The sequence below is a fragment of the Pelophylax lessonae genome (genome assembly GCF_965119305.1).
Source record: "Pelophylax lessonae genome assembly, chromosome: 1".
Classification (NCBI taxonomy): domain Eukaryota; kingdom Metazoa; phylum Chordata; class Amphibia; order Anura; family Ranidae; genus Pelophylax; species Pelophylax lessonae.
The window spans coordinates 340,961,110-340,982,232 of record NC_138768.1 but is presented as its reverse complement, the minus strand read 5'-3'; the positions used below and the strand labels follow the sequence as shown (position 1 = coordinate 340,982,232).

The 21,123-nt window shown below is 40.0% G+C and overlaps 1 protein-coding gene across 1 annotated transcript in view; it reads right to left on the bottom strand.

The window, feature by feature from the left end:
• CNTNAP4 (contactin associated protein family member 4) overlaps positions 1-21,123 on the bottom strand; it is a 557,814-nt gene that overhangs the window by 88,809 nt on the left and 447,882 nt on the right. Inside the window, exons 12-13 of the mRNA XM_082267662.1 lie at positions 17,092-17,211; positions 13,445-13,642 (exon numbers count right to left, since the gene is read on the bottom strand). Coding sequence (XP_082123788.1) covers positions 13,445-13,642; positions 17,092-17,211 — 318 coding nt within the window. The remainder of the gene's footprint in view (positions 1-13,444; positions 13,643-17,091; positions 17,212-21,123) is intronic.

Here is a 21,123-nt window from a genome sequence, read left to right as displayed (position 1 = left end):
TTGGTCATTATGTTACAATCAAGCATATCCATTTACCTCTGTGAGACTGAGAATTGAGAATTGAGTACTGTCTGTGATACTTTCTTTATTTGCACTAACATACGATTTTTCAGGACAAGCTTTTGGGGTATGTCAATGAAAAAATGTATAAATTCTGCGCCATGATATATGTCACAGGCTGCAGCCTACCTCAAATATTACCCCAAAAAGGGATATACAGTCATGAATATGTAAAGGGAGGGATAGGTGGCGCTGCCTGGGGACAGGAAAGATGTAAACCAATGAGAAAAATTATGTAAATCTAACAAATATCGATGGTACAAAAAACATATTAATAAAAATAAAATTAAAGTGCTAAAGCGCAACAGATGTGTACGCAAATGTATACACCAAATATATATATATATATATATATCAGAAAAAACAGTAAAGGTGCAACAAAATAAGATGCTATGGCTAAAAATGTGAATATAAATAAGTACCCAAAAAAGGGAACATTAATAAGTGACATCTGTGCAAAATTTCATTTCAGGGGTACGTCCCCTTCCTCAAGGTCCAAGCAGTACTAATTCACAAAAGTTTAAGCAGAATATATAATAAAAACACAAAGAAAAATAAAAAATAAAATAAAACTAGCATTGTTTGTGAGATAAGACAGAGGGAGAGATATAGGCTGGGGGGAGAGGGGGTTGGGAGTCACAGGGGAGGTTGTAAAATGATTGGATAATGAGTAAGAAAGCCCATATCTAAATGTAGTCTATGATCTTTTGTGTCAAATAAAACTATCATTCTAAGTTCAAAAGTTTTCCTTTCCTGATTAGTTTCGAATTTCCCTTTAAGAACTAAGACACTGAGATCTTCTATAGTGCGGTCCAGTTATGAGAAATGATCAGGGCTCAAAATTTAAAGTCCTGAGCTACTAGCCTGGCCTTCAGGGTTACTCGCCACCAGTTGCCCCACCCAACTCCTACCCTGCCCCGCCCCTAATTCCGCCCCTAAACACACCCTCATAATTTATCTAATAAAATTACACTGTTAAATGTTTTTGCATTAATGCAGAAGTTACAAAAAGAAATATTAATAACAATGTTTTCAGTGCCCATCAAGGGTCTGGAGGGTGGGGGCTGAAGAGCACTGGGGAGGGCTGGAGGGGGGGGCTGAAGAGCACTGGGGAGGGCTGGAGGGGGGGCTGAAGAGCACTGGGGAGGGCTGGAGGGGGGGCTGAAGAGCACTGGGGAGGGGGCTGAAGAGCACTGAGGGGCTTGAGGGGGGGCTGAAGAGCACTGGGGGGCTGAAGAGCACTGGGGAGGGCTGGAGGGGGGGCTGAAGAGAACTGGGGAGGGCTGGAGGGGGGGCTGAAGAGAACTGGGGAGGGCTGGAGGGGGGGGCTGAAGAGAACTGGGGAGGGCTGGAGGGGGGGCTGAAGAGCACTGGGGAGGGCTGAAGAGCACTGGGGGGGGGTTGAAGAGCACTAAGGGGCTGGAGAGGGGGGAGCTGTACAGCACTAGGGGGGCCAGCAAAAAAAATAAAAAGTTGGATAGGAGGGGGATGGGGCGGCTGCATATAGAGGAATAAAGATCAATTCCTCTATATGCAGCCGCCCCACCGCTCCTTCTATGCAGTCACACAGGGAGGCAGCGGATGTTCAATCTTCGGGCACTCACCTTCTTCCAGCCCCCGGGAGCAGAGCAGCGCAGACGGAGGGAGCAGGCTGCCTTAAGTGGAAGAGATGATCGGCGCGAGTACCGGTGTAGCATGAAGATAACCCCTATGCCAGTGTCAGAGCGTGGATCATCCAACTGTAACAGCTTGTAATTTCCGGGCGCTCGCTGACACACACAGTCCCGCCTCCTAGCCCGGCTTCTTTGATAGACAGAACACGTCCTGGTTGGCCAGGTGTTCTGTCCATCAAAGAAGCCGGGCTAGGAGGCGGGACTGTGTGTGTCAGTGAGTGCCCGGCAATTACAAGCTGTTACAGTTGGATGATCAGCGATCTGACATTATTCAGTCCGCCGGCTGGCCGGCTTTCCTCTCCTCTCGCTCCCGGAGCTCGTCCTACATAATTTTCCACTCGCAAAATGCGAGCAGGCGAGTGGAAAATTTGAGGGCTGGAAATGATGTCCCACAGGTGTGCGAAACTCATCTTCTTTATGTTCTTTTATGATATGTCTGTGCAAATTCATTATCTGTTTTGTTTCACCAACATACGGTTTCCTGAATGTTTTGCATTGGATAAGGTATACAACATTACTAGAGGTGCAATTGTATGACCCTGTGATACTGAAGGTCTCTTTTGTGTGTGTGTGTGACACTTTTAGAGGGATTGACTTGGTTGCACAGTTTGCAGTGTTTTTTATTGCAGGGTTGGCGTCCATTATTTGTGACTACACAAATCAGAATGAAGTTTCCTACTGATCATTTTATATCTTTGATTATCTTTTTTTCCCTTCTAGTGTATGTGGTTAATAGAGGTACACAATTATTTATTTTTTTCTCTTTGTATTAAAGTTGATTTTCTCTTTGGGTTTTCAAGGCCATTTTTATGCTAGCATTGATCATTTTGTCCTTGTAATCCTTCTTATGTAAGGAGTCTGCTTATGGAAGGAGTAATACAGATACTATCGTTATATCGATGATATTTTCACCATTTGGACTGGTGAAGAAAAATCTAAAACAACTTTACTCATTGATCAACACTTTTATCCCATCAATCAAACTAAAAATGGATTATTATTATCAAACACACATGTCAACTTCCTAGACACCACAGTATACTGCAGGGATAACAAGCTTTAACAGTTCAATATACAGGAAATCTACTAACAGATGCAACTATCTCCACAGCTCCATCTCAAAACACTAGCAAACTCCTTCCATAAGAAGGTTTACAAGGACAAAACCATCAATACCAGCATAAACATGGCATTGAAACCCCGAGAAGAAAATCTACTTCAATAGAAAAATAAAAAGAGAAAACAGTTAAATACAAGTTTTGTCCTCTGTTATGTTGGTTTTAAATATTTGATTACCTTTTTATCCCTTCTAGTGCTGGATTGTATGTGGTTACTAGAGGTACACAAATTGTATAGGGTTACAAGGACAAAATCATCAATACCAGCATAAACATGGCCTTAAAAAAACCCAAAGAGAAAAAGACAAATAACTGTGTACCTCTATTAACCATATAAAATCCAGCACTAGAAGGGATAAAAAAGATAATCAAACTAAAACCCATCATAACAGAGGACACAACTCTGAAAGAAATATTCCAACAATTCCTAATACTGGCATTCAGAGAACCACCCAACCTCAGATATAAACTGATCAGAAAGAAACTTCATTCTGATTATGAAGTCACAAATAATGGAAGTTTACTCAAGGATGTCAACTGATTTTTCTTGTTAACTTTTGAATTTAAACTTGCATACAGTAAATGAAGAATGTACCCAGCAACTCAAATTGTCAGCAAATTCAAGTTTCGGTTTTGTGGAAGAAAATTAGAAGGAAGTTGACGTTACTCTATTATGTTTAAAAATAAATCTCTTTTAAGACACTTCAAACTGAACCCAACCTGTTCACGGTCAAGGATCAAGGGGAAAAGTCATTGAATAAATATGACCTGTGATGCCTGATTGGTTTGTTTACCAACAGCACCTGGGGATATGACTGTCATCTAGTGGTGATAGTGCTGCCAGGCAACATTATGGGTGGTAGGTCATCGTGATTGATGATGGATCTACATTAATGGAATATGTGATTGATGCAAGATTTACATTGTAATATAAGGCCTAGTTTGCAATATTAATTCAAATAGAAAATGATCCTTAAATTGTTTTTTTTGTTTTGTTTTTTTTTTAGATAACAAACATGTCATACTTCTTGGGCCCTCTTCTGAGCTCCTTCTCTTCTCTGTGTGCCACCATAGGAAACCACTCCCTAGGGTGGCACACATGTGACTCAGGCCTGCCCCCTTCTCCCTCATCCCTGGATTTGATTGACGACAGCAGGAGCCAATGGCTCCCGCTGCTATTAACCTGTTTGATTGCTTATGGCACCACTCAAAGTAGAGATGAAAGTATTTCTCCCAATCCAGGGGGTTAGTGAGTATAAAGAGGAAAGAATTGCCACTACTCCCAACCAGCCCAGGTAAACAAATGATGCTATCTGCTATCTGCATTGGTTACTTTTGATAGGTTATCCTGACACCACGGAATATCAGGAGATTGCCCTCCTTCCAGTACATAGAACGTGATTGACAGCCTCAGCATGTTTCTATATGAAACTGTATAGTGGGGGTGTTTCCTTGCCCTCCAATTAGGTCTCAGGTTACACTCAGATCTCCTCTCTATGCTGTGCAGCATGTAGCATCAGATCACTGCCCTTTTACTGCTGGAGCCTTTGATCTTGTGTTTTAGAAGGCTGTAGAGAAAAGGCTGCAGATAAACACTTTTAACTTATGTAGGAGGGTTTGTTTTATCTCTGTTTATCACATGAAGCTAGTAAAAGTGGGGTTATGTAAGGGCTTACAACAACTTTAGGCATCCCATCAGTATGAGGGACAGGGTACATAGATTGCAAAGACTAATATTTTAGCACAGCTTAAAAAAAGTTTTTACCCATGACTCTATAAGCCTATGGAGAGATATCAAATATTTGCAGATCCCTGATCAGGACCTAAGGGCTTGGATTCTTAGCAAACCCAAACTAAAATAAAATGATAGAGCCATATCCCCTGCTATCACTGCCACAGCGATGGCCTTTAACCATCCTATCTCACATGCACCCATAAAGGATATCTCACATGCACCCACAAGATAACAACACCTATTTCAGTATTTACCCTGCTTATCTCCAATTTATCCACATGATCCTGGCAAGATTCAGGTATACTGCAGGTGTCCAACCTATATTATGGGAGCCTACTTAAACCATTTCCAACCCTGAAAAAAAACATTCTCACTTCCTAATACAGACTACTTTTAGTACATTCAGGTAACCCAATGCTTATTACCCACCCCCCATCTCCAAATCAGCATGGAAATATCTCTCAACTGATCACTCAAACTATAAAGGCATTACCCATATTCTATATGTATTACAATATTAAACCTCCTTTAGCAAATTGATGCTGAAATGGGAAAGGAATATAGGCCAAACATTCAGTGAATATCAATGGCAAGCTGCACTGGCATCTAATTTCCAAGCAACTCGCTCATCCAACCTTTGTGAATTTATTTTTAAATTCACTCTTCGCTGGTATGATACTCCATCCCAGACTCATACATTTACCCCTTAAAATTCTCCCTCCTGCTGGAGGTATACGTAGTTTGAAACCAGTTAATCTACTCCATATTCTATGGGAATGCGACAAGTTATCTACTCTCTGGTCAGAAGTGTTCACACTCCTGCACGATGTCACTAAAATGTCTATAAGCCCATCACCAGAATTAGCTTTATTAGGCATTGGCATCAATAAAATTTCCATGTAACTGTGTAAAAATTAATATTCTCTTGGCAGCAGTGCATACTCGTGGCTCTTGCGAACGCATGTATGCGGCCTTGCAAGGGCATCTATCCTCCATTAATCAACTTTGGTCTTCTTGGTTCAATTGGTACGACCAATTTTTCTGCTGTACACCATAAAGACCTTCTTACACTAGCTACACTCTTGTTATCATAATTGTCATGACATATAGGACTGTTACATGTACATTATCGTTACCCTCATCTTTCTTTATCTTTATGTCATAATATTACATTTGTACTGCTTTGTTTACCCATGGCGTCCATGGTATCCAATATTATATTCTTTTTTTTTTGTTTGTGTTATTGCTTAAATAATATTAATTTATTGAAACATAAAAAAGTATCTAAACCCACAAATATATTGCAGATTACCAGTACTTAGGTGTGTTGGCTACATTACTTTTCTTTTTTTCAGCCTTTCTTTCTGTTTATTGTTACTTGTAATCCTGCCAAACATTGCTCACTGCACTGTGATGGAGGAGTATCAACGTTGTCACCCTAGGGGGTTTTCCTGTTTTAGACTACAAACACCTCTCCCCCCTCTTTTTATCATTAATAAATAGGAGGGCATTGCTTTCTAGTTCATAGAAGATAGCTGGTAAAGCTGACAACATTGTTTGAGATTTCAATTCCATGTGGTGCTTAATTTTGCAAAAAATTTATAGGGCCTGAAAAAAATTAAAAAAATGCAGCCACCACAAATAAGAGTTGCAATATATACATTTAATGTTCTTTGGCTTAGATAAACTTAAGGAGTTTACGTATTTCAGCACAATATGACATTTTCCATAGCAAACACTCAGCTGTCTTTCAGCTGTCATTTCTCATGTCCATGGTTTAAAAATAAAAATAGACTTCTGACTTGTTTCTAGAGGCAATTTTATAAAGAACCTGTTGGCACACATATATAGGAGCTATAGTAAGGGGCCTTGAAGTTGCAATAAATCGTCAACTTCTCTGCCAAGCAAAAAAATTACTTACCAAGTTTGGAAAAGTTTTCCTAAGCAAGAGCAATGCCTTGGGATCTGTCTTAGAGTCAACAGATTGCCAGCTGTTTCCTGGATCATATAAGATGATAGGAATCACCGGTAGACTTGTCAATGTCACAACAATGTCACACATGGTTGCTAAATGGCATAAGCAGCAATGACACATCTCAATCATAACCTGTAAGCATCCTTCTTCAATGAAGTAGACAGATTTATAGAAAAATGTTATTCATGTGGATCAATCCACTCATCCCCAGGTATGAATAAAAATAAAAAAGAGGTAATGACAGATTAAAAAGGGAAAGCTCAAAACCTTGACATGTATTGATCACTGAAGCAAACTGAAAAAAAATCTTTCAAAACAATTTAGTTTTCTTCATCAGACACGCAGCAAACGAATGTGTTTTGAAAGCCTGAAATTTTATTTTTTTGTTTGAGCCAAAAAAAAAGAATCACTTTAAACCCACACTTTCTTCTCTTATTAATGGATGCTTGGATAGGGGTCTGGTTGTAATTTTGAGGTGGGACCCTACACTGTTCTTTTTTGCAAGGTATCCCCTTAAAAATCATACGGTAATAATAATATTAAAAAACAGCGTGATGGATAATATACAATACCTCAGTGCATAAATGCATGACTTAATTGACTGCTGCTAGCATTGATGTGTGTTCCTACACCTATGTAAATTAATTACATTAAATAAAGAGCAGCACAATCTTCTAAAAACAATATTATAAATGCATGTGAATCAGGTATAATACCTCTTCGGAACCACTAACAAAAATAAAATGACAATGCAAATAAAGCAAATCAGTGTATATGAATGGTGGTGACACCCTCTGCTGAGCAGGGTATATATAAACACCTCTCAATCCAATATTGCAACAAAGAGTTTAAGGCTTTTAGGCATACCTATTTTAAATAATCAGTGCACTGACATCCTGTTCTGACATGTTTCGCCATTACACCATGCCTTCTTCAAAGAAGAAACAATGCTGGAGCCAATGACATCGGCACACAACCTAAAGTGATGCCAACAGAGGCCTGATAGTGTGAGTTTAAAGGGGTGCACGCGGTGAAATATTTAAAGGCACAGAGCGATTATTTGTATGGGTGCTTTTTATCTGCACCTAAGGAGGAAGTAAAATGGCTGAGCTTCTCTCTTCCCTGCCAGTTTTAATTTTGCCATCTATGTCTCCTTGGGGAGATTTCATTTTACTTCCTGTTCCATAGCCAAAACAAGAAGTGAGAGAAAAACACTCCAACGTGAAGGAATCTCTGGTTCTCAACAGGGTCACCAGACATTAATGGCAGGTGTTCCAAGCCTTGTCCTCTCTATCCAAAAACTAAAAAATTAAGTACACGCACTAAATCTTCACCAAAGCACCAAAGCATCCAACAAGTAATGGTGGAATTTACTGGCCCCTAGACAAACCTGTGTAGCTGGCAGTGGACCTAGAATTTAATCAAATAACCATAGCATGGTTCACAATGAACAGGCACTATCAGAAGCAGATAGGAAAAATATAAGAAAGTGAGAAGAGGATGTGTGGTCAGATACAAGCTAAAGTTTATAGCCAGAGGAACAGGAATGCAGAAACTAACATAGACTGGAGCCTGGAGCCTGGAGCTAAGAAATTAAACTGTTGTTCAGGCAACTGTCAGAGCACAGTTAAAAAGGGCAGGGACTTGCCATTTAGGTACAGCAACCAGAAGTTGGGTTCTGGGAATGTCCCTGAAACAAAGTAGGCTTTAGCAATAAAGTAGTGACCACATACTAGAAGAAGCACAAGTATCAGATCCACTTCGCCGCTTATCTGTGACAATTATTAGGTCTTAATCAAGGACTAAGAGGCCAATGGTCCTTTAAACAAGGCAGGGAGGAAAGAAACTTGTCATTTGCTATTGCTGATAGGTGTTAAATACACCAGCAGGTAAGTTCCTGGGATGCATAAACTTACAAGTCCTGGAACTAAGCAAGCTATAGCAAGAAAGGACAAACCATAAGCTAGTAGAACCATAAGTAGCATATCTACTTTGCTGCTGTTCTGTGACACCAATTAGATCTTAGGAGAGACCAACAAGATAGAAAGAGCAGAAACCTGACCGTTGATAGTGATAGGAGCTAAATTCTGGTCTAGACCCAGCCATTTCTCTACCCTCCACCCCTTTTTTTCACAATACTCACGGATTACCATTTTTTTTCTATCAATATGTTTTATTTTTATTTTATTTATTTTTATTTTTTTTAAGCACATTTGTTCCTTGTAAGGTCTTCCCTACCCTGCTCAAGTAACAAGGCAGGCAGGATGGCAAGGCTGTAGACAAAATGTTTACAAGTGTTCATATCCCTGCTTACTTGTTTTAAAGAATCAAGGATGATCCTACAATATGTTTGATGGTTTCCTTTTATGCTGGGGAGAGGCTGTGCACTCTCAAGAATATTATTCCTTTGAATTCCTACACTGTAAAATAATGACTGGGGTAGCAGAAGGCTTGCAGCCAATACAATTATTGGTTCTCTACATAAAAACAACATGTTTTCTGTAAATCAGGACATAACAATCACTGGAGACTTTGTTTTTCCTTGAGATGCAGAACATAGGAGTTCTGCCTCGGCAATTTGTTTCCTGATGTGGGCAGCACTTAAATTAAAGGTAGGACAGCCTGCTTCTACTTCCACAGGCATGTATACCTATGGAATGATCTTGTTATGGATTTACCTTGGCCTTATCTAAAGAGGACTGATGTGGATGCCAAACAACAGGTTTTCTATTTAGCTTACTTTGTTGTATAAATCGCATAGAGGTCTAGTGGATCAAAGTTCATTATTCATTTCAGATTACCAAAGCAGACATTACTCACTTGATGACAGAGATGATACATTTGCCAAAAATACACCAGTTGACTTTACATGAAAATTCCAATGTTTGTTGCAGTATCACCTTTTGTTCAAAAGGAAATAAAAAAAATATTTTATCTGTTTATGCAGCTCTTTGGGTAAGATTTAAGTGGGTGTAGAAAGCTACTGAATAACTTACTGTTTTGTTAATGAATTAAAAATTGTTTTAAAAAGTTATATATACCTATTATAGTTATTATGAGCTATCGTCATACAGATCTTTTTTACTTACCTACTAGTAATGGCATTATGAGATAAAAGAATAGGATGCCACAGTGGACACAATAGTGTAAAACTGGCCAGCAGCAGGGCAATTTTATTCATAGATAATAGGCCCCACCCTAAAAATGATTTTTTTTTTTAAATTTTATCTATGTGAAAAGAGGGGTGTGGTGAATGTAAACAATGTAATATTAGGTAGTTTAGGTGCACAATGTTCCCAGGCAAGGCGCATAATAAAATGTACCCCAACACATTACTAAAACGTATAATTTAGTGCACCCCCTAGGGAGCCGCAGATGAAAAGGGATCCCTCATCCCGCACAGCCAGGCACACTGAATTTTCACAGTCTCCCAGTGTCAGAAAACAGTCCAGTACTTTGTTTTGGTATCTTATTGAGGGGTTTGAACTTGGATGGGGAGTAGGGATATTATGGGATGCCCACTTGACCTTAAACAACTTCAGGGACAACTTCTCCTATGTACAGTCTACATAGACTCCTCACTTCCTCTAGAACATTTGCTTGCAGAAAAAAAACTGCTGGGACACTTTAATGGATCTGACCAGACAGTCAGCCAGATCAAAACAAAAGCCCTTTACAGGCAGGGACCTCGGGCTCCTTAGTTGTGTAGCAAAGCCCAGAGTCCAGCTTACATCCCTGTGGCTACTGATCACAGCACCACCTCTTTAGGCACTGCTAGCCCGTCTGGATGCAGCTGCCCTTTTCACTAGCCCTCCTTGCTACTTCTCAGGGGACCACCTGGATGTGCTGACCTTCTCTTGCTGCCCCCTCCTTGCTCCCATGTCTCCTGGAAAGATTTCCTCCGTGTGTTGTAGAAGATCCTTCTGGCACCCGAGCCCCAGGCCCGAGGTCCACCCCTCAGACTAGGGGGCACCCTCAAGGACCAACGATAGCCTCCTCATCACTCCTTCTCCATCTTCCACTTGACTGCCCCAGCTGGCATGAATCCTGAGTATTGATAAGGTGCCTGACCCCTTCCAGCCCACTTTGCTGCGGATTGGCTGGAGCCCTCATCAATATTCCAAGCTCCTCCTAGACTCCATTCTCTACTTCTGGAAACTTCTCCAAGGTTCCACAGAACAAGGGAAGTTACCAGAAATGCTGCTTGCTGAGTCATCCAGCCCTGACCCAGATTCAACCCATTCCTGGCTCTCAGCAAGGCCAAATTTTTCTACACTACAACTATGTACATCCTAGCTAGCACACTAGAGGGTGCTACACTAGGATTCAAGCATAGTGTATTAGTTAGATGTAAATATAACCACTAAAATCTCATATAAGCTTTAAAAGCTGGTGATACTGACACAAATGTCCTTGTTTGAGGCAACAAAGCTCTGGGGTGACAAGAGGTTTATCCCAATATGGGCCATTCTAGGTCTTTTGACCCAAGTTCAGAGGCTTGGAAGTGCAACATTAGTAATTTACTGCTATGGCGGTGATTGGCTGCATTAACTAATTATTTTTTCAAACTTTGAATGAGCTCAGTTCACCTTGAAATCCTAATCCTATACAGGATCAAATATATAGGACTCTGACAATTGTCAGAGGCAATTATATTAGATGGATATAAAATATTCTACCTAGTACAGTATAACAGCAAAGTGATAACAAATTACAAAGTGTAGTACTCATTACAGATTACAGGAGAATTTCAACCAAGACTGCAGTTATTAATAAACTGATGAACTGGATTTTTTGTTTGTTTGTTTGTTTTAAAGACCAACTCCAGGCTTTTTTTATGTGCCCCCCTGGAGGTTTAAGAAAAGTAGCATTGGCTTCAATACGAACCCTCAGTCCAGAGCTGTACCCTTCTTTGAGACAAGATGCCTGGCATCACTTAATCCAAAAAACTTACAACAGATTGACAAATAATGCAAGAAAAAACAGAATGCAGACTCATTCTGTGGCTTTTTACATTTTGAGCACTTACTGTAGTGTATATGATTAATAGGATAAACTCCAAAATTCAGATTTCTGTTTGTTCTGCTTAGTAAGCTTTGTGATATTTCAATTGCAGAATCAGGATGAATGGCATAGGAACATAAAACAATAAACCAGGCAATTTCTGTAATTAACCAAACACAACTAAAATTAAGTGACTTCTAGTAGTATTAATGGGGTGAATAAATTAGGCGGTGACTGTGTATTGGTTGGGCTGTGGGAACTACCAGAGACTAATTTGGTGCACCCTGACCCTAGGTGGATCCATACTACACGTCTGACACAGGTAAAATAAATAAATTACTAGTGCTGTTGTCACCTGGTGCACACAATCATAAAACAAATAAGCTCATAATACTGACAGCTGCTTTAAAAAAAAACCTGCATAAACTTGTCCAACATGATGTGTTGTCTTTAAAACAGAATACATGCAGCAAACAATGAAGAATGCATTATTACTTTTTAGGTACATGCTGACATTGCAAAACAATCAGTATTGGAATTCTGAATGTCAGCAGCTCATGACACTCCTCTGTGGCTCAATACTGCAAATAATTATGCAAAGCTATGCATACAGAAGTATTTACTAAGGGAGTAGAGAATACACTTTGGAAGGTGATTTCTGGTAACTAAAGTGAACCTGTGCTCACTTTTATTATCGTGCCACGGGTATAGGAAATTGAAAAATAGATTTTTTTTGCTACCCACACCTCAATCCTGACAGGTGCATTGACAGACTGGTTTTCTCTCCAGTGTTAATCCAAGCAGCCTTCAAACTCTGCATTCACTTGGCATTCAGAACACTGCTCTTTCATGATTTTCTTCATACTTAGTGAATTGTTTTTTAAGGTCTCCCTTATGAGTGCTTGTTTCTCTCCTACTTTCGCATTTGTCAGAATCCCCCAAAATTTAGTTCCCACCCCAGCACACTTCTGTTTACAACTTTCATGGCAAACTGATTTAATATTTTTGGCCTTTAATACTACTCGCATCTCAACACCCACACCTATTTTTCCACTTAGCTTTTCTTTCTCTGTCCTTAGTTTTATTTGAAAATTGTGTGCCAGACATATCTTCATGGATGTCTGAAAAGTACCCAAAACTCAACCTACATAACACTGAGAAAATTAGCTACCTTCTTTGACCTTTTGTCCTTCTTTCACCATGTCTCGCCATATCTCTAACCATAGATGGCATTGCTATTGTACCTACCTTACTTATGATTAGGCCCTCAACTTACCATAATCCCCAATGATGCCCTTTCCTAACCACCAAAGTCCTTGTCTGTTAATTCATGTTCTCTTAACTCTTGCAAAAAAGCTTGTAAGGTATTCAACTAACTCAAACTTGCAAGTAAACATTGCTTAAAGGTCTCATAGCAGAGGCTCACGTAAAGGAAGTTACATGTTAAAACATCAGAAAACACTTTGGGAAAAAAATATTAAATCCATTGCAAACACTGCAACAGGTTTGAATTGATTCAAAAAAGTATTCTTTTCTCTCCTTTCCCTTTTCTCTACTTCAGCTTCCTTTCTTTTCCATTTATTTCATAATAGGCTCATTATCTTGCACTCTGCACATAGTATCTTGGAGCGTTGAAGCGCAGTTTTTACCCTGCATGACGGTGTTACTCTGGGTGGTCATTCATGATAATTTTAAGCTCTATTGATTCGCTTGTTCTATTTATGTTTGCTAGCACAATCAAACTTGTAAAACCTACTTTCTTTTGAAAATGAAGTGTATTACATTGAGACTTGGACATGTTTTTACGTGTGCCTGTACACTGATGTGCTCTTTCAATAAAACCTTTTTGAACAAGAAAAAAAAAAAATAAGTATATTACCTTGCTTTTGTTGAATACGGGACTTTTTACAGTGGTAGATAATTTCCTGAATGCAGTGTTCAGAATTGTTAATTGTAGCCTGGAGCTGCTCCATGTCAGCAGAGTATTTGAAATTCATTGTATGGGGAAAATCTCGATTTGAATTCTTTACTTTGTTCAGCTCTGTATTGTTGTGATGCAAAATACTTATTGCTGTATCTAGTTAGAGTAAAAGAAGAACATATAAAGTATAAAAAAGTAAAACAAATTTAGCATTTTTTTCTAACAGTGCTTGATCAAAGATTTAAATGTTTCTAAAGTTTGAACGAAAATTATACTTTCAAAACAAGTGGGCTCTTTAAATATATAGTTTGTCATCATAAGCATAAGTCAGTGTGCAAAACTGTATTGTAAACATCCTGCTTGTCCCCAGTCTTACTATAGGCAAATAAATTATGCTCTTTGCAAGTGTAGTTGCACTTATTTTCCCAGGAGCTTAGTGAATTTGTGGTGGAGCTTCACGTTGCAAAGAATACCCAATCCGGTGCAAGGAAAATGAAAAAACAGCATTTGTTTTGCAAATGATTGGATGATGGATAAGCAGAGCTTTACCACAGTTCGCAGTCTATTTGCCTTTAGTAAATCAACCCCAATATCTATGATAACAGAAGCTATAAAGTATTTCTTTGTTGCCCTGCAGTGACACAGCACGAGATTCCAGGACCCAAGAATTGTGACCCCTAATCCATGGACTGTTATCACTCCCTGAATCCCTGTAGCCTAGCTTACCTCTACACTACCTACAGCATCTACAGAGTGTGTAGACCCTTTAATGTACACTCGACAACTATGCAACCTTTACAGAGTGTGCACCCCACTAACAGTACACCCCCCCATTGTGCCCCTCCAGTCCCTTCAACCCCCTTATTGAGTAACTTTAACTCCATATAATCCTCCATCCTTCCCAAGATAACTGGTAGTTGGAGGAACTGTAGTGTACCATATGGCAGTTGGAGGTGGCCCAGGGGTCCGGGGTGTGGGGGGGGGGAGGACAGAGGTGAGGAAAAAGCTCATAGCAATCCTCAACTGCACTGAGCATTGCACTACACCACACTCAGATAAAGAGCACAGCTCGCTGTCCTTACCTTTTTCCACTCTGAGCCGGACCTGCCCACACAGCCCAAGAAGGAGAGAAAAAGAAGGGTGCACACCACAGAGGGCTAGAACAGGGGCACACAGGCCATTCTACTGCCTCTTTGCAAAAAAATGTTTGCTAATTTTGTGCCCTGGGCAACTGTCCCTGTGGCCCTGCCCATGCTATGCTACCACTGCCCTTCACTCATGTCACTACTGGAAATCACAAATTGCTAGAAGCAGGCAGCTCATGAAAATGTTCAGCTAGGTCTTTCCTGTCCATATGGTTCCAGTTACATACATAGCTAGAGTTATGCCTCACATGGGCTTTTTGAATGCCATGGATTTTTGCTTCAGGCTTAAAGAGGTTGTAAACCGAGAATTTTTTTTTTTCTTTACATCCTGAAAGAGAAAGACATAATGGGCTAGTATGCATGGCATACTAGCTCATTATGAAATACTTACCTTAGAACGAGCCCCCACCGCGCCGTTCGCTTACCTCTATGACGGGCGACATGTCCAGTTGCCCGTCTTCCGGGATCGCGGCATCCGGCCATCTGATTGGCTGGAGCCGCGGTGACGTCACTGGCTGCATGAAAGGTAAATATCTCCTAAACGGTACATGTTTAGGAGATATTTACAGTACCTATAGGTAAGCCTTATCATAGGCTTACTTATAGGTGGAAGTGTCAGAGGAGGGTTTACTTCCTCTTTAAAAGCACACCAACCTGATCATCTAATGTCTGAAAGATATTCAATTTTAGTTATGTTTTACAAATGTGCCCCTCATGCCTCACCCAATATAAAATAACTTCATGCTAACAGAGGAAAATCACTTGCTATTTTTTACATATATACTGTATATATATATATTTTTTTTTTTGCCAGAAAATGTATTATTACAGTCAATAAGAATAAGGTGGCTAAAAAGGTAATATTTTATAATTTTCTATGGCAACATTTCAATTTTCTAGCCTGAAAGATTATTTAAGTAATTTGTATTTGGGTCTTGATGATGAGGATTGTGGTAATAGTTATGATTACTGTTATTATTAGACATGTATGATATTTATCTTTTTACTATTATTGTCAGCTATGTTCGTTAATTAATTTGTACTCACTCTTCTTTAAAATTCAAGTTTCTGTAATCAAATACTCATTTTAAAAGTGCTGTAATTTTAGAGAAATTAATTTAAAATACCAAGGTAACCAAAAAAAGCAAGTGTACTATAAACCCGAGTAACCTCCAATTATTTTTTGCTGGGGATATAATGCTATCGCATTGTAATTAAGTGACAGACAAGTTAGAATGAAAGCATCTGCCACAGATGGGAATAAGTCGGATGGAGGCTGTAAAGTTTTTCACATAGGTTTTTAAAATAAACATATGTTTCACTCAGTCAGGTTAAATATTCAATGGAAAGACCAGCAAAATGTTCTTACATTTGTGAACGTTGAGTAATGGATGTAAATATCAGCATATGTTCATGAATTCTCATGGGTGAGGTAGAAACTTCCTTATGCTTTATAAGCTCAGAAGGTGGATTAAATTCCTGGTAAAATATTGTCCTTGCAAATATATGCAGCCCATTCTCACATGAACTGTTTAAAGCCTTTAATAAACATTTTCTCTGCTGCTCTAAGAAAAGTGTTTAAGAAGTACATACTAAATTATCTACGTATCTAGTATAAATGTTACAGTTTATTATATACAAACAAGCAAACAAAAATTATTAGACTATAACCTCTCAATACATGAAGTATTTCATGGGATCAAGATAAGAAAAACAGAATAGAAAGATGTTCTTCCCTTATATACAAGTACATTTTGAAATCAGTAAATGTGACTTTCACCAAACATTTACTGGAGGTGAATCTTCCTGATGCATGTGTATTAAATTATAATAATAATTCACCTGCAGTAAATGTGTTATGAGTGTTAAGCCTCTTGCACACGGTACAGTGCTGATGTTTGAGCATCTGCTTTTTCGGGCATAATTTTAGGCATTTGTTTTGTGCAAATTTACACGTATTTATGCATGTATTTGCACGTATATGCGCATTCACGCATTTGTGTGCACAATACCTTCCTAGGGAAAATTCATTCATATTTATGCTCATATGCGCATTTTTGTGCACATCGGTGCAAAATACTGACCAGGAATGCAGATTTTCCTATTTTTTTTACTGAGGAATACTCGGTGCTTGTTTACGCGCCAGTGTGCATAGACACATTGTAAATAATCAGCTGCATTTTAGCTCAGTAAAAAAAAAAAAAAAAAAACACTGTACTAAGCTTTTTTTTAAGCTGCAGTGTGCAAGAAGCCTTATATGCACTGGTTTATAAATGTTTTTTTCTGAAGACCTCAAACTACAAATTGTTCCATTTCTGGATTACAGTTTGCCAACAGATTCCATTTGCTAAATTGCAGTATTACTTTAATCCATATTTTGTATTGATGACTGGAAAGTAATGCACAGTACATTTATTTAATGGTGGAGGGAATCATTGATGAAGGTGACATGTATGTTACCTGTCATGTTGCAGTAAACCGCGAATGGTTCCAAAGGGCCACTTCCATCAGAATCAACAAAAAAGAATCCAGAGGAGTTACCTTTGTGCTTATATGCTTCACAAGATTGCTCATAAATAGCTGAAAAAGAAATTAAGGCAAACATTTTACAGAGAAATTATATGCTAAGGCCATTTATGTAACTGCACTAAATAATCCATAGCACAAATTGGTGCAAAGAGAATAACAAGTGTCTTAGGCCTCATTTACGCTGGCACCATCAAACATGCATTTAGAGAACATTACTTAAAGCATATAAATGCATGTTATAATTTTTCAATGGTAGCATTCACACTGTGCATTTACTGTATATGCATTTAGGTGGGATCAGTTTAGCAATGTTTAGAGAAAATAGAATTATGAGTGCATAGGATACAATTAAAAACTCAGGCAAACGTATGTTAACACAACTAAACTTTCTAAAGCAGGAATGTCTAAATGCAGGAAAAAATTAGGCATAACAGTTGTTTAAACTTTGCAGGGCATTTCTTCTGCACTTAGAGAAGGTATACACAGGAGTGCCAGTGTGAAACAGGCCTTACTGCTATTTAAAAAAGTTATATTTAGAAAATGGCTTTTAACTATAAAATGTTTTCAGTAAAGAGATTATGGCAAACCATAAATTTGGGAATATACATCAGATGATTACTGCATCTTTTCGGGTTCATTTTTTATCTTTTCACTAAAATGCATGGTCAAATCCATTCAACCAATCCATGATTCACCAACAATAGTTACCCAGATTTGTCTGCTGCTGTCTTCTATTGCCTACAGACATGGTTATTGACTACCTAATCAAAGTCTTATGCCTGTGAGTACCCTAGGAAACATACATTACCTTAATAAATGTAAATATTTGAAGAATTAAATTGCATTTGCTAGGTTATTTGGATCTTATTAGCTTCTTTGTTCTTAACCACTTGCCGACCGCCGCACGACTATCTACGTCGGCGGTCAGCCCCTCACAGGCAAACTAACGTAGGGCTACGTTGCTTGCTTGTGAGGGTCTAGGGAGCGAGCGCGCGCCGCCGGAGGCGCGCTCCCGCTCACGCGTGGTCACCGCCCCCCCCGCGCGTGTGACCAGCGGGGCGGGGGAGAGGGAGAATGTCAGGCAGCTTGTGTAAACAAGCCACCTGTCATTCTCCTCGCTGTAAAGACACTGATCACATGGATCTACTATGTAGATCCGTTGATCAGTGTCCTTACAGCTGAAGCCCCAGCCAATCACAGTTAGAATCACGCCCCTAGGGACACACACAGCCCCTCCCTCTCAAATAAAGTTAACCCCTTCACTACCAGTGTATTTTTACAGTAACAGTGCATATGTATAGCACTGATTACTGTAGAAATGTCACTGGTAACCCCAAAAGTGTCAAAAATGTCAGTCAAGGGTCCGATCTGTCCGCCGCAATGTCGCAGTACCGCAAAAAAAATCGCAGATCGCCGCCATTACGCGTTAAAAAAAATAACAAAAATGACAAAAATCTTTCCCTTTGTTAGTAAACCCTTTGTTTGTTTGCGCAAACCAATCAAAATACGCTTTTTGCGATTTTTTTTTTACCAAACATAGGTAGCATAAAACAAATTGGCCAAAAATGTTAAAAAATTTTGATTTTTACATTTTTTTGGGGGGGAATTTCATATAAAAAAATGTGAAAAATATTGCTATTTTTGCAAAATTGACGCTCTTTTTTTGTTTATAGCGCGTGATCAAAAAATCGCACAGGTGATCAAATACCACCAAAAGAAAGCTCTGTTTGTGGGAAAAAAAGGACGCCAAATTAGTTTAGGTACAGCGTCGCACAGCAGTGCCGAATCGCAAAATACCCCCTGGTCGGAATGGGGGTAAAATCTTCCGGGGCTTAAGTGGTTAATGTTGTTCTTTGTACTTCCAAAATACTGCTTTACAACTAATTTATGCATAATAGTAAAGCTAGTCACAGACATGAAATGTGTGTCTCCAAATTGGAGGTTTTATATTTGGTGCAGTGGCCATCTCATGTCTATAAGACCCTCATATAGGCCTAGCTGACCATTCTGCAGGGGTTACAATCAACTAGACAGGTTTGAAAACTTTATCCAGTTAGTACTGTTTATCTACAAAAAAAACATTTTAGCAGGAGCTTTCTACGCATACTTATTTCCTACTTTCGTCTCCATTTGGCATTGACTTTAACCAGTATGTGTGCGAAAACTAAGTCAACAAGATTTTTGGAGCACCCTGCTGTCTGCCTTAAAGGAGAAGTCCAGCCAAAGCTCGTTCTACACTCCTGTGATCCGTTTTCAGCAAACAGCAGGCTGAAGACGTCAGAGAGCTGGTCCAGGCTGGGGAAAGATCTGCCCAGAACCCTGGACTGCCACCTGGCTCAGCCTCTCAGCGAGGTGCAGGTGCTGAGAGCCACAGCCCAGCATTCCAGTGAACGCCGGGGGGGGGGGCAGGGCAGACAGTGGTGACTGACAGTCACCAGCTCTCTGTTTAGAGAGCTCTGAGAACTGAGCGATCAGCAGTGTTTGATTGCTAGGTTCTCAATCTTAGAGCTGGCAGGGGACAGATGCAGCATCATACCGATGCTGCATCCAACTAGATAAGTATGATTTAAAAAAAAAAAATCCTGAACTTCTTTTTTTAACTGACAACAATCAGGTCATCTCCTCTTCAATTTAAAGACAACTGATTTATCTACACATAATCATTTTTTTTACAGACCACAATATAAACTTGCACACGTGTGTCTTACATAAATGCATGTGCTTAGCAGACAACCTTAGAATTACTCTCATATTATGGGTACAGCAGTCTATCTAACAAAAAAAAATAATTCCAAGTTACAGAAAGCTGCCCCACCTAGTGTTTAAAATAATAAAGCAGCCCTGGCTGTAATGCTTACCTTCTCCGTGGTGTTGTTCCTCAACGTACCATTTTCTCTCCCACAAGATATCCAGGAGATCCAACTTTTTTCCTGTAGCACCCTACAGATAGATGCTAGGTAAAACCATAGTGGGCCTTGTCTGCTTAACAGCAGGGCTGTGATTTATCTTGCCAGGGTGTCAGGGCTTCCAGATGTGCCTGCTGAGCGGAGAAGTATCCCCACTGGCTCCTGTGAGAGGCTTCTCATAGGGCAGTGTGGGAAGCCCAATCAGGGGACACATCCCAGCTTGTAACTACCCCAGAAGGCAGATTAGGCTGTAAGGGATTCTGGGAGTGGGTATAAGTTTTGGGGGGGTAGTGCGTGGCACTGTGTCTTTGGCGGGAGCAGAGTCCCAGGAAGGACAGTGCGACTGTCTCTCCTCCTGTCTGAGGAAGGTGGATGTCTCGGGGTGTCGCCTGAGAGTCCAGAGAGTGCTGAGTTGAGCTGAGGGGGATCCAGTGTGCCGAGAGCCTGCGGAGAGAGAGAGGGGTCCAGTCCCAGGAAAGCCTACACAGGTCGTGAGTACTGAGGATTGCCCCTGGGGGTCTGCCTAGAGTCAGAAGGGACCACTCCGGAAGAGGTTCGGGTATCCAAGGTCAGCTAGCTGTAAAGGGGGTACCTAGGTTGAGGACCCTGAAGTGTAAAGGGGGTACATAGTTAGTGGACCCTGAAGAGTTCAAAGAGCAAAGGGGGCACCTGCAGTCTGGGCCCTGAATTGTATTGGGTGTGCCAGTTACAGTGTTAGCTATTTGGAGTTCTACAAAATACTATCTCAAGCTGTGCCAGGTGGGGGAAAAGTATTCAAAGACTTACACAGTGAAGCAGTGTCAGGAGTTCTACAGTTCTCAGTCTTGGATCTACTGGACTATAGGTCAGGGACTCAACACTTCCTCTGTTGTATAGAGTGTTCTCAGAGTCAGTGAGCATTGGCTGGCGCTGGCTAGCGACAAGGAAGCGCCAACGGACATTTTTCCAGGATCAAAGTCCCAATTGTAATTAGTTCAAGCCGAGAGGAGTATCCCACTCATTCCCTCCTCCCATCCCCTTAATTTATAATAAAAACCACAAACAAAGATGCCGGAGT